This window comes from Colias eurytheme, chromosome 27 (assembly GCF_061535395.1).
Source record: "Colias eurytheme isolate Ceu_HAF_F1 chromosome 27, ilColEury1 Martin Lab GWU primary, whole genome shotgun sequence".
Lineage (NCBI taxonomy): Eukaryota > Metazoa > Arthropoda > Insecta > Lepidoptera > Pieridae > Colias > Colias eurytheme.
In genome coordinates, this window is record NC_143006.1 from 657,479 (window position 1) to 672,400 (window position 14,922).

The window sequence follows — 14,922 nt, forward strand, 5'->3', positions numbered from 1 at the left end:
ACTAGTGAGATCTTTATTAGTCTGCGAATAAATTTTTATATACATATGCAATATATGAATTTGACGACGCTTATGTAGATGTAGAGTAGTTAGTTACAAGTTATCTTTAAATTAAATAAATAGTTTAATTTTCATAATGTTGTAAGTAACAGTAGATGATGAAAATTTGGTATATATTCCATTGCATATGTAAATTGTCTGTGGAAATCTATTACATATATTATAGTTTTTAATATATAAGTAGGTATGTTTAAATATATTTATAATTCCTAATTTTAATATTTTATTAATAAATATTTTATGTAATTCAAATTGAATATAAGAACGTGCATATATCAATTTTATTGAAGTTCTAAGTGTAAAGAGAATAATAAAAATGTTTGTTATAAGTATTTAATCTAAATTGGTAGTTAATTTACATGTTTTAATTTTAAAATTGTACATACTTGATATACGAATTTAGCACTCAAGGGATTGAAATCTTATTATATTATCTATTATAAAAAATTATAAACCGAGTTTATTAAATTACAAATTGTATGTATTTAATGTACATAAAATATATTGTAAATTGAATATTTTCACTGTTACAGCTAAGTGCCCTAGTTTGTCTGTACCCTACTTGTGCCAACTTATTGATTTATAGGTATTGTATGTTATACAATATTCATTTGATTTAAACATATTAAAAATAAATTGTTTTGAAATAATGTTTCTTTTCTTATTCATATTTCTCGCAAGCTCTGTTTATCTGTATGTTCGCACTTCGCAGTAAACTCAAAAACGAATGCACCGATTTAAAATATGTTTTCACTAATTGATAGCGTGATTATGTTTGAGTTTTAGATTGGTTCTCGAGGAAGGTTTTAGTTTATGATTTGTAAAGTTTTTTAGTAGTGAGCCAGAGGTAGTGGGTTCGATTCCCACCCAGGGCAAATATTTGTGTGATGAAAATCGATGTTTGCTCTGTGTCTGTGTGTTAATTATCTATATAAGTATGTATTTAAAATTATATAATACTAGAGGTCCGCCCCGGCTTCGCCCGTGGTACATATTTCGCAATAAAAGGTAGCCTATGTCCTTTCTCGGGTATCAAAATATCTCCATACCAAATTTCATGCAAATTGGTTCAGTAGTTAAGGCGTGATTGAGTAACAGACAGACAGACAGAGTTACTTTCGCATTTATAATATTAGTATGGATGTATAATGTTTATCAGCCAACTGGTTTCCATAACACAAGCGAAAAGCTTAGTATGGGATCAGATCATGCCGTGTGTGAAAAATGTCCTGAAATATTTATTTATTAAGGAAGTAATACTTACGTCGTGTGGGGCAGGTGTAGGTCCAGGCGTGGGCGCAGGGGGGAGGTAAGTTGGCCGCGTGGGCCGCGGGGTGGGGGGCGGCGTCGGCCGGAACGTTGGCTGTGTAGTCTGGAAAATTAGAACATTACATCTTTCTGGTAACGTGGGTAAAGGAATAATGTATACTAAGCTGAAGAGTTTGTTTGTTTGAACGCGCTAATCTCGGGAAGTACTGGTCCGATTTGAAAAATTCTTTCGGTGTAGATAGCTCATTTATCAGCTATTATTTAAAACATGAAATTTGGCATATAGATAGAAATATTATTAAGTATGACGACATAGGTTTTATACGCTAGTTACTAGTTATAATTCTGTGGTTTTAAGTAGGATGAAGACACGAATGAAGTCAGTATGTAAAATATAATGTAGTGCAGTTTCTGAAAGGCTTATCCCTGTCTACGGCTTATCCGAATTGCACGAAGCATCTTCACTACATAGTATAAAACAAAGTCGCTTTCTCTCTCCCTATGTCCCTTGTCCGTATAGCTTTTACGGATTTTGATGCGGTTTTTTTAAAAGATACGAGTGATTCAAGAGGAAGGTTTTAGTGTATAATTGATTAGGTTTAAGACAAAGCGGGCGATGTCGCGGGGCACAGCTAGTTGAATATAAACTTGAACTTTACAATATTAGTATTATAATTGAATTATCAATGTCCCGCCGGATCTCCGGTCATCATAATACCCAATAAAACCATTTTATTGAAACAAAGTTACTCGTGAACTGACATCTGAATGGTGCAATAGGCAAGGACGTTGTATTGTTTACATGACAATAGCATTAGAAGGGGATAATATGTGATAATATGTTAATATCCGTATCCAAAATACCCTGAAATGTGGTGCAGCATTGCATAAGGTGCTCGCGTCCAGGCTTCTGAGCAAAAACACCAAATTGCGTATATACAAAACGGTCATAAGACCAATACTTATGTATGGGTGTGAAGCCTGGACCCTGACCCAGATTGAAGAACGCAAGCTTTTAGTCACCGAAAGAAAGCTTCTTCGCAAGATCTTTGGTCCCACCAGACGAGAGGATGGAAGCTGGAGAGTCCGAACAAATGCCGATCTAGAAAAACTAATGGCCGAGCCAAATATACTTGGAGAAATAAAAGCACAACGGCTCCGTTGGCTCGGTCATGTAGAAAGAATGGGTGAGGAACGAGGACTGAAGAGGGCATACTTGGGGCGACCCCTGGGCCGACGGCCGGTTGGACGACCTAGGTATCGCTGGCGCGATCGAGTAGAGGCGGACCTGCGCGTGCTACGAGCCAATAATAATTGGCAAGAGACCGCTCAGGACCGGGGAAGATGGAGAGTTCTCGTCTCAGAGGCCAAGACCCACTTTGGGGTTTCAGCGCCAGAGGAGTAAGTAAGTAAGTAAGTAAGTAATATGTGAAGCGACGCTGGGTAATGAAAAATATGTTGGACTAATTGTTTGTGGATAATCTTATCCTTTAAGAGGGCTGTATGTCAGTATGTTCGTATGTTACAATAAGTTTGACATGTGATAGGTCAAATTTGGTCAGTGTGGATTATCGTCTAAATCTGAAGATTAGATACAGTACGATTCAAACTTATAAGCGGCTGCGCTCGCACCTGATCGAGCTGTAGATATATGATTTTATTTTTGATGATTATGGACGACAGAATTTTCATGTGCAATGCTGTAAAATCAGCTAAGTTATTTCGAAGATTACTCATAAGTAGACACATATGGACATGTATCTTCTTAAATTATTTTTTGTTACAGGAATAGGTTAATTTTCGAATAAATTTCACACTGTGTCTGTGTGAAATTTGCTTTCATTAAAATCTTTCAACTACATTATTTCTCTTAAATAGTGCTATATCACAGAACCGTTTCCAAATAGCTTTCACAAAAATAAACTTGACTTTTTCTTAACAGAATTTTGACTCAGCCGTTATCTTCGTCGTTCTCTTTAGTTCTATCTACTTCTACTTAGTCTACTTATTTAACTTATTTACCGTACTAGATGTTAATACTTACTCTAATAGGGAAAGATATCGACGGTGTCTGATAGGTGTATCCCGTGGGGGGAGGGAGGTACTCGTTGCCCGCTGACGTCACCAGGCTGAACAGCGACGATGCCGCGACGAAGGAAAGGATCATCTGTGAAAGAAGAAATATATTGTTAAGAAGAATAGTTCTTATTATTTAAATATCAATAAATAAAAAGGAGAGTTGAAAAAATTGCTAAATATATACTAAGTGTACCACGCATGGAACACATGAAAAGCCAGAAATAGTAATATAAATAATTTTCACACACGGCACGAACTGATCCCATACTAAGATTTCGCTTGTGTTATGGAATCCAGATGGCTGATAAACATACATAAATTATAATTCTAAATAAATACTTATATATAGATAATTTACACCCAGGCACAGCGCAAATATATACCTTTATCACACAAATATTTGCCCTGGGTGGGAACCCACCACCTCTGGCTTGGAAGGCAGGGTTACTACCGACTAAGCTAACCGGACAGTCGTAGTATGTAGATGGTTTCGAACCTTTTACAGTGAATAATCGATGCATATAGTTACATAATTAAACCAAAATGTATTTTGTCTTTCCTTCATATTTATATTACAAGCAACAAGAGAAATTCTGTTCACCCATCCGAAAGCTGTCCGATGGCACTGACGCTTAACCAAGCAAGTGCAGTGTGTTATAATAAACAGGTTTTGTGAAGGGTGGCCTTGCACTATCGATCTTTGTGCATTGTTCTATCGTACGCATTCCACGGCGTAGCGTCGGCAGAATAGATTTATTGTAAAAAAAAAATATTAAATAGTACTACCTAATAAGGGCATTAGAATATGTGAACTGCAGTTTAATATTGTTTCTTTTGGGTAAGTATATACTATGTGTCGTAAATTTTGAGTTGGTTCTAGTTTGTTGAATAAGGCTTAAATTCAAAGAAGCAGAGTTAATACAACAAATACATATAATTATGTGGAAAATATGTGCTAAACGTTATTTAACAGTTTACTACATTTTATAGAGTTATTGTAATAAACACGAAAAACATTAAAGTAACGCTAAGAAATAACGATATTCACTAACCAAGTGAAGAAAAAATTAAATAAACTAACTTATTATGATTATACATTAATTTCAAATCAATAGGTACTATTTTTTAGTTAATCATTAATAATTAAAAAACAATTGAACTGTTTTGCTGACGCTCCTGTCACAGTATTGTATGCAGATGTCCACGCATTCGGCACACATCATTATGACTGAGAAAAAACGATTGTTTGTAGTTTTTGCCAAGTATCATTATTTAATACTTTACTCACAGTTTTGTTGTAACTTTTATAGGTCATTGATATATTATGTTGTGATTTGCAAGACATAAATACTTGATCCTACTAATATTATAAATACGAAACTTGAAGATGGATGGAACACTGGATGGATTACAATGAAATGTGGTATGTAGGTAGCTGAAGACCCAGTACAAGATATAATAGTATATTTGCGTATAATAGATAATAATAGTAATATTTGCGTGAAAGAGTAAGAAACATCCATCCATCCTCACAAACTTTCGCATTTATAATATTAGTAGGATTGTGGTAGGCTTGGAATATCGATTTTTTTTGAACGCTCATCTAAACTACCTTTAAAGTTGTAGTCATGAAAAAGTTTAGAGGTCCTTAAACTTTAAAGTTAAACTAACTTATTATACTTAACGTCGGCGACATATTTGTCAAAGTAATGTTAAGTAATTCAGTAAGCACCGTGTTAAGCCTTGTTTCCACTTGAGCATGCTCAGGCGAATGAGCGGCTCATTTGGCCGAGCCGCTCAAGTGGAGACGCCTGAGCACGCGCGGCCCGAGCATGCTCAGGCGTCTCCACTTGAGCGGCTCGGCCAAATGAGCCGCTCATTCGCCTGAGCATGCTCAAGTGGAAACAAGGCTTAAAACTTTAAACTTAACTAGCTTTGGTTTAATAATTTTGTATAATTGACCACTTAGAATTTTAGTACTTATTTTATTACTAGCTTTCCGCCCGCGGCTTCGCCCGCGTTTTCAAAGAAAAACCCGTTCCCGTAGGATTTCCGGGATAAAACCTATCCTATGTCCTTTCTCGGGTATCAAAATATCTCTATACAAAAATTTCATGCAAATTGGTTCAGCAGTTAAGGCGTGATTGAGTAACAGACAGACAGACAGAGTTACTTTCGCATTTATAATATTAGTATGGATAGGTTACCTGTGAATGATAAGAAGGCGTAATTTCTTGAGTTTTATACTAAAAATATTACCAGTTATATTTTTTCTCAGCTCAAAGTGTATAAAGAAAATCATACTTAGGTATCTTATGAATAAGGGCAAAAACTAAAAAGAAAATGTCCTTTATGTAAAATGTGCATTTGATATTTGAATTCACTTTTAATAAAGAAAATCGAAAGTATCTTCTAATTTAAACTATTCTTTATATAACATGAATATTAATAGACTAGCTTCCGCCCACGACTTTGTACGTGAATCCCCGTTTTTCCCCGTTCCCGCAAGAAATTCGGGAAATCCTTTCTTAGTGGATGCCTACGTCCTAACATCTACCTGCATGCCAAATTTCAGCCCGATACGTCCAGTGGTTTGGGCTGTGCGTTGATAGATCACTATATCAGTCACCTTTGAGTTTTATATATATAGATTTTAATTTTACTCCTAATTATTATCTAATAATGCTATTGTTTATGCGATGTTTCTAGCTGACATCAATTTATGTTCAGTATTTTATATCAACCAAAGAAAATGCAGGTCTTAGTCAAAGTTAGGTTTAGGTAAGTTATTTGCGAATTTATTTATTAAGTACCAATAATTTAAATAAATAACAACTTAATTCAGCTCTACAAGTAAAAAATCGAAATTGATTTTTAAAAACATTGAACAGCTAAAAGCAAACAAAGTTTTATCTAGATTAGAAAACCGAAGACAATAAATTTGTAACAGTTTCAAAAGGATTTTCAGTTCACCTTTACGTCCAAAAGGTAACTAAGTGACTGGATTGCGTCACATAAACATAAATGTGAGAATCTCATTCATTCGTACAGATCTCGCGGGAATTAGACCGTAAAATGTTGTAGCACGAATTTCGAAGGTGCCCCTCGTAAGACATTTACAGCGTCCGACATCGTAACGACACAATATCGGATCGTGACTCGTGACATACGCATGGTAATTTATGTAAACGCAATTGTCAAATGTATTATATCTGTCGATATATTGTGACCTTTGTTTATTGGAATTAAATTTATGTGTTAATAATTTAAGTGAAGGAATAGACGGATGAACTACAAGAATGTAGTTCTTGAGATTATAATTTATAATAATTATCACGGATACGCAAATTTATTGGAATTCCTAAGATCTTTTAAATTTTGTGTTGTTTTGTATTCTTATAAATTTTGTGTTGTTTTATTGTTTAGTTTAACGATTGGTAAAACTTAGTTGATAAACTAGCATCATCATTACTTTTGAACCATAACTTACCTTTAAATTTCTTAAAATCCGCGTAAGAGTAAAATAGTTTACCAAATTTCAGCTTTCTAGACTAAATATTACATGTAAAACTTAGGTTGAGAGAAAGAAATGCTGTTGATTTTTTTGAAATACAAGTGTTTTGTGTATTCGTTGTATTTATCAAATTATACCTATTGATCTTACTATAGGTAACTTATTTATCTATTTGCAATTATTGAAACATAGGTACATACAACACGTCTATTTTGTGGTACGGATACAACGATAGATAATTTATATATTGTATCATTACAAGTCGATTCACTCGATCAACATAATGATGAATAAAATATAATCGTGTCGGATAAAGTAAAAGGTATTATTATAATCATATAGTGCAAAAAATGTTGTGGGAGCAGACATTCCATAATTATATACTGATTCTGCGCTTATATCTTATTCTTAAGTAATACACGTGGGTAATAAGATGCACTTTTGCCTTTGTTGCAATAGGTTATAATTTTTAACTGACTTTGAAATAGAAGGTAATACCAAATGGACACTTATTAATATAAATATCGCAGGACGGTCAAAACTGTACATTGCATATTTTTTTAAAAGAATACTTGGGGCGTGATCTACAATAGATACCGAAAAATATAGTTTTATAATTGTTGTCTGTTTGTCTGTATGTATGTCCGAGATAAACTCAAAAAGTACAGCATGGATTTACTTCAAATTTGATACAAAGATAGTTTGAGACCTAAGAAAGGACATAGGATAGATTTTATCCCGGAAATCCCGCGGGAACGGGAACTATGCGGGTTTTTCTTTGATTACGCGGGCGAAGCAGCTGTCGGAAAGCTAGTATTATTAATTTTATATGCACTTTCAATTATGATTAATTTAAAACTTTTCTTTACAATTTTACTCATTTACTCATACCTATATTATTTGCTTTTTACGGAATTTGTTACCATATGTTGATCAATAAAAGGTATAATTACCTACGCAAATCTCATTCTAAGCATAAAAATTTCAATGTTAATCGTGATTACTTTGAAGAGGATCGAACCCACGCCCTTTCACACCACAAGGCCTGTGGCCTATACCTATAGTTGTATTATCTATACTAAAATTATAAAGCTGAAGAGTTTGTTTCAACACGCTAAACTCAGGAACTACTGGTCCAATTTGAAAAATTCTATCGGTGTTAGATAGCCCATTCATCGAGGAAGGCTATAGGCTATATATCATCACGCTAATACCAACATAACAGGAGTGGAGCAATGCGGGTGAAACCGCGGGGAACAGCTAGTTAAATATATAATTCAAAGGTTACGCGAATTTTTAATAAGATGCAATCTGTATTATCTGCGCCGATTAACAGACTAAATAAACCATTGTCTGTTTGCGAATTTTACGCTTTTCTTAAAATTTTAACAATAAACTTTTACGAGTTTGTCCTTCATGTTTTAAATGTGTTATGAATGTTTTTGTATACAGGCTAAAAGTTTTTGGAATTTGTTCTGTGTGTTCGAGAATTTTTTGCGATTTTTTGCTCTATTATACTAATGAAATACCTAAATATATGTACCTACATATGACATTGTGTTATTTTTGACCGAATTCCCAAAAAAATAGGTTTTTTAATAGTAAAAGGGTAAATTGCTATGTAGGTGAGTCTAGTTCAGTAGTACTTCAGTTGTTTAGGAAAGTTTGTGTTACATCTCTCTATAGTTGTATGTAGAACGCCTGTGAAATTTCAACAGGATGATGAATTAAGTTGTAGAGCAAAATCTACAAAGGTCATACAACGTGGGCGAAGTCCTAGGCGTCGACTAGTATAATTATTTATTTAATTAAGTAAACAGTAATACCGTAGTAGTAGTTCCTGAAACTTTATGTAACGCTTATAATATGGAAAATTATAATATGTAAAACTATAAAAAAAGATTTGAACGTTTGAAAACTATGGAAACACTTAAAAAGTTCTACTTTGTTATAATCTATTTCTTATTTCTCATCCAAGCAACCATAATTTGCTCAGTAACATTGCAGAGTACAGCTGCTTAAAATATAATAGAATATTACACAAATGCTTACAAAATTTAAAAAATACCACAAACCGCAGTCTAAGTACTTTCATAATGTCATTTAGATTGCCTTCAGTCACGAAGCCTAACTCGGGCGTGGTAGAACACGAAATCAAGAATTAAAAATATTTAAATGTCTTAAATTTTAACACGTTTTAATCATCTTCACCTGTTTTAAATTATTTTGTAATAATTAATGTGTTGTCAGTACAAATAAATGTATTTTATTTATTTCTGTAGTTTGTATGTCTGAGTTAGGGCCGGCGCCCACTGCCGGCATTTAAAATATTGAAAATTAAAATATAAATAAATAGCTAATGTTTTTATTTTTCCTTGCGTTTGCCGTATAGAGCGTATAATATTATTTGTAAGGAAGAAATCAGTGAAAATTACGTTTAATTCTAAGCAGTTTCTATGTCATTCCCGTAAAAAATCATTTTTTTTGTTTTTACCGCTCTTTTAAAAGCTATATTAAGTAATTTTCAATACAAATAAAGTTCAGACATCGATTACATAGTAATAAAAATAACCTACCAATTTATATTCACCTTTCAACTGTATAAAGTTCATAGTTTTGTAATTTTAATACACACTACGTAACATCTAAGCTCCCATTAGATTTCTCTCAGCCATTTATAAAATAAAGGCCCAAATGGTTTTGACAAAATAATTATGGTTCACTTAAAGCTGACAGGCAAAAAACATCGTATGGAGATAAGTTTTTAAACGTTTTTTGACGTGATATGACTGACACGAGTATGAAGTAATCTACATTGTATTACATAGCTTTGCAGCGCGGTTTCACTCGTAGAGAAACATGCAAATTAAGTATTAGTATAGCTTATGTGTTATTCTGGTACAAAAGCTACATCACTGAGCTAAGTATCATGAAAATTCAAAATACGTTCATTGATTTTCACGCGAAGGAGTCACATACATAATTATATCTAACATTTTCTCATATTATTACAATTAAGGTTTTCAGAAATATTTGATGGTTTCAAAATACATATAATAAACCAAGGAACGTGGAACAATTTGCGTTTTAGAAAAAAATTCACCTATGACCTAGGTATTTATTATAATACAATGTACTAAAAATAGAGACACTTCATAATATTTTTTTGTATTTGTAGGTACGTTTTTATTTAAAAAAATATTAAATAATATCTAGGCATACTTAGGATGAATAATTTATTTTACCATAGCAATATAATATTATATACTTACGGCAATAGAAATCTATCTAGTGTAATAAACTTGAATATTCAAGAACAGCAACCATATTTACAGTTGGAAATAATTTTATAGTTAACTATTTATATTTATTAATATTTAAACGATATTATTTTATATATGTATAAAAATGAATCGCAAAATGTGTTGGTAAGCGCATAACTCGAGAACGGCTGAACCGATTTCGATAATTCTTTTTTTATTATATTCCTTGAAGTACGAGGATGGTTTTTATGTAGAGAAAACGTAAATATGTACCACGGGCGAAGCCGGGGCGGACCGCTAGTTTTATATACAAACTTTCGCCTTAAAAGGAAGTAACAATAATCATAAACAGATAAAATATTATCATCGAAAACTTTTAACAGACTATAAAAATTCACTTTTTTATCTTTACGCGATGTTTCGCGCCAAAATATTTTTGACAGTACAAAATGGCTCCGTGGCAAAGGCATCATGCATACAGCCAATAATTAAATAGTGATTATTTTTGAAGGACCAGAATTCACACGGCAACGTTAATCTATTTAGAAATCAGTGCGTTATGACCTTTAGCATTTAAGTGATATAATAAACTTGTGAGAATGGTATATGAATATTCATTAATATGGTTTACAATATATACCTACTACTATACTCTGTGCCTTGATTACATCATTATTTTTAATTAAAAAAACCCAGTCAAGAACAAAAAAATCCTTGTCCTTCTAAAAAATAAAAATAATCCAAAAAGTTTGCATTAAATATTTCTCATGGCAATACCAAGCAAATTTAATACGCATGCAATATTATATAACACACTATGGCTTGGGGGTCAATGTTACGCCTTGACCTGACCCACTCATCCTTTTTGCACCAATAATTATTATATTATTAAAGTCATTTATTGCATGACATTTTAGGATTCCGGTTTGATTTATTATTGGTGAGAATTATTAGACATTTTCAATTTAATGGAGGTAGAGTTCTAAATTGAACGCATGTTCATATTTTCTATGTTTTTTGTTATGGTTAGCTCAATGAACAAACAATGTAAATATTTTCATATTAATAAAAAATTTATATACCTAATACAATAACTAAAATTAGTTTAATTTACTGTGTATCATTTCATTAAAATTCCGCCCGCGGCTTCGACCGCGATTTCAAAGAAAAACCCGCATAGTTCCCGTTATGTGGGATTTTAAGTATAAAAAGTAGCCTATGTCTTATTCTGGGTTTTCAGATACCTACATACCAAATTGCATTGTAATCTGTTCAGTAGTATTTGCGTGAAAGAGTAACAAACATCCATCCCTCCTCACAAACTTTCGTATTTGTAATATTAGTAGGATAGACGGTTGTTTTTCAAACAAATAATACGCAATAATACCCCATACTTCGTGCACATTACCCATCAAGTACCGATTTCGTAACACACAAAAACGCACTAAACTCAGCTAAATCACAGAATTGTTACATAATCGACGTTTGCAATTACTTATAAACGGTCATAATGTTTAAATTAACTTGAATTGACAGAAAGATTGCAGCCTACAGTATATGTCGGGTCTAATACACCCATTATGGTGAATTTTAGTTAAAATATTACGCTAAACATCGCTATTATTGTGTTAACGTCAATTGCTTTATGTATAGATGTTTTAGAATATACACAGATAATGTAAAATAATACTGTATAGATGTATAGATTTGTTATGTCCGGTTTAATTTTGGTGTAGTTAATGATAGTGGTAAAAATATAATATGTAAATATCTATATACTAATATATAAAGCTGAAGAGTTTGAACGAGTCCAGTAAATGCTGGTACCTATTTGAAAAATTATTTATTTTTGTCTTATAAAATTATTTACAATTATTCATCACGATCTGTGGAATAATGAAAATAAAACCGCGGGGCAAAGGAAGTATTTTACCTATTTATTTCTATTAAGATCATATTATGAGAATAGCTCTACATTATCCAGGCCTCAATAAAATTTCATCGAAATCTGCACAGCTATTTTATCATGCCACGCGGTACATACCTAGCAACCAAGTAACCAAGTATGGTCTCAGAACAGGTGACACCTGATGATCTTTACTTGCCAATTACCTTTTTACGCCACCAGATGTCATTAAGAGCATGTTTAGAATAATTCTACAAAAATGGTATTAAAAACCATAGCTGGAGGAACAACTATGCATGACGAGTTTCTTTCATTTTAATTTCGATTTATATTATTTAGGAAAAAGATTTGATTTCGTTTATGATAGATATATAATGGATTTAAATTTTAAACAGTAATCAATATTTTAAAGCGATTTTCACATGTCAATATTATTTTCTTTCATTATGCATTAAGAATCTTTGATAATATAATATTCTCGATTTTTTGGCATTTACAGATAACAATTAATAATAAAAAAAGAAAAGCAAAAAGGGCCACACACAAGAAGCTTGCCAAGTTAGGTGTGAAAGGGATAAAAAAACATACAGGCGTCATTCCATGTCATATTTTCTTGTTACAAGTTAATGTTCATACTGAAATCTCCAGTGTATTAGATATAAGCTTCTTGGCCACACACAACTGTGTATAATGTATGGAAACACAAATCGTTTTTTTTTTAATATTATATTTATTGAATCACATATTATTCTCGAAATGACGACTAAAAAGGTTTCATACTGCTTTTTAAAAGTAACATATAAATATAAAACCACATAAAACTGAATTGGTATCGTTTTATAACAGTTTAAACTATTACTAACACCCAATAAATAATTAAATTTAATTGATATCAATAAAATCAATAAAAAAACCACCGTATCTAACTTCCGTTATATTGAAGTGTCGTTAAAATCATCTTATCCTATCCTACTAATATTATAAATGCAAAAGTTTGTGAGGATGTATGTGTATAATATACGATATATTTAGTTTGTATGAAACTGTCAATATTGCAGCTAAATACAAACAGACAGAAAGCTAGTTTATACAATATATTCTAACAATAGTTCCTTTATGCCTCGAGCCTCAGTTTGACATTGATTACAGACCCAAAGGCGACATTACTTTAGAAGAATTTATTATGGCAAATACGCTAAGCATTACGAATAAATGCATATTTCAGTGCATTTGCATCAAACGAGCGAATGCTCATTCTTATCCACTAGGTCCAATTATTTTTTTGTAAACAGGCGTAGAGCATTCTTTTGTTGTTCTTAGTGCGTTCGAAAAGATTCTATGCTATGTTATGTTCTAATACTGAACAACACTTAATACGAGTTCGTTTACATGAAAAGATCACGAAAGAATGCTCTTGCTCTAGCTCTATGTTCGTTTGATGTAAATGCACTGTTATAGCATTAGAGATGTAATTTACTTAAAGTGTGCATTTTAATAGCATTTATTTTATTTTATTTATTATACTTTATTGCATTGAAAATACATATATAAATACATAAATAAAGACAATACTACAGAAACAGCAAAGGGCGGCCTTATCGCTAGGTAGCGATATCTACCAGGCAACCCAACAATCAGAGGAAATTTAACAATATGATGTGGGTGAGCAAAAATAAGGCAATACTAACACATTGAAAAATGTACAAAATAAACATATACAAAGCTAACTACTTACTAATAGTAATATAAAATACATAAAAATAATGAAATATATAAATACATAAATACGATAATAATTATAATAAATAGTTATACATACACTTACATACAATACATAAAATAAATACATAAATACATATACAAATATATATCCATAGCACATATATACATCATAAATATTAGTAACTATGTAGAAAAGAAGAGATCAGAAAAATAGAATAAAACGAGAAATAAAAATAAACGTAAATACGACAGCTATACAAAATTACACAAGAGATAGATAATAATTTTTTAATAACAGTTTAAAAGCGTTCAAATTTTGAGCACATCTGACCTTTGTGGGCAGAGAGTTCCATAATTGAACCGCACGAACTGCAAACGAATTGTGAAAGAATTTTGATTTGTGAGCCGGAATCAGAAGTAAAAGGTTAGTAGAGGAGCGTAGATTACTCGAGCTCAAGTATTTGAATTTCTCTCGAAGATAGCTTGGAGCTTTTGGATCAAACAACACACAGTACAGGAGATGAAGGATATGGGAGTTTCGCCTCAGTCGGATTGGGAGCCATTTCAGTTTCTTACGGAAGTCGGAGACGTGATCAAATTTTCTCAAACCAAAGATAAATCGGATGCAGAAGTTTTGGAGTCTTTCCAGCCTATCCAACTGGGCTTCAGAAAGGTCAAGGTAGGATGTATCAGCATAGTCAAGGTGGGACAGGAGAAGGGAATGAGCAAGCGCTAACTTTGTCGGAATGGGTAGAAGATTACGCAGTCGTCGCAAAGCACCAGCGGAGGCAAACAGCTTCCTGCTCACTTCTTTCAGTTGAGGATCCCAAGACAATGTTTGGTCAATATATATGCCGAGATCCTTGACGATTTTACTGTAGGGGAGTTGAGCGCCGCACAAATGAACTGAAGGAAGCGAAACCCAGTCAACCTTCGCGATTAGCGAAGGGCTACCAACAATGATGACTTGCGTTTTTAGTGGATTGACTTTCAATCCGAACTGGTTGCTCCACTCAACAACAGAGTTCAAGTCATTATTCATTGTTTGAATAGCGTTCGGCAACTCAGCAAGAGTTGACTGGGTATAGATTTGGACATCGTCGGCATAC

The 14,922-nt window shown here is 32.7% G+C and overlaps 1 protein-coding gene across 2 annotated transcripts in view; it reads right to left on the reverse strand.

Annotated features, from left to right (window-relative positions):
* Window positions 1–14,922, reverse strand: part of Cpr50Cb (Cuticular protein 50Cb) — a 43,155-nt gene that overhangs the window by 10,241 nt on the left and 17,992 nt on the right. For both annotated transcript variants that reach the window (XM_090117255.1, XM_090117254.1), the window contains exons 3-4: window positions 3,374–3,496; window positions 1,325–1,432 (exon numbers count right to left, since the gene is read on the reverse strand). In XM_090117255.1, the coding sequence (XP_089973381.1) occupies window positions 1,325–1,432; window positions 3,374–3,496 (231 nt within the window). The remainder of the gene's footprint in view (window positions 1–1,324; window positions 1,433–3,373; window positions 3,497–14,922) is intronic.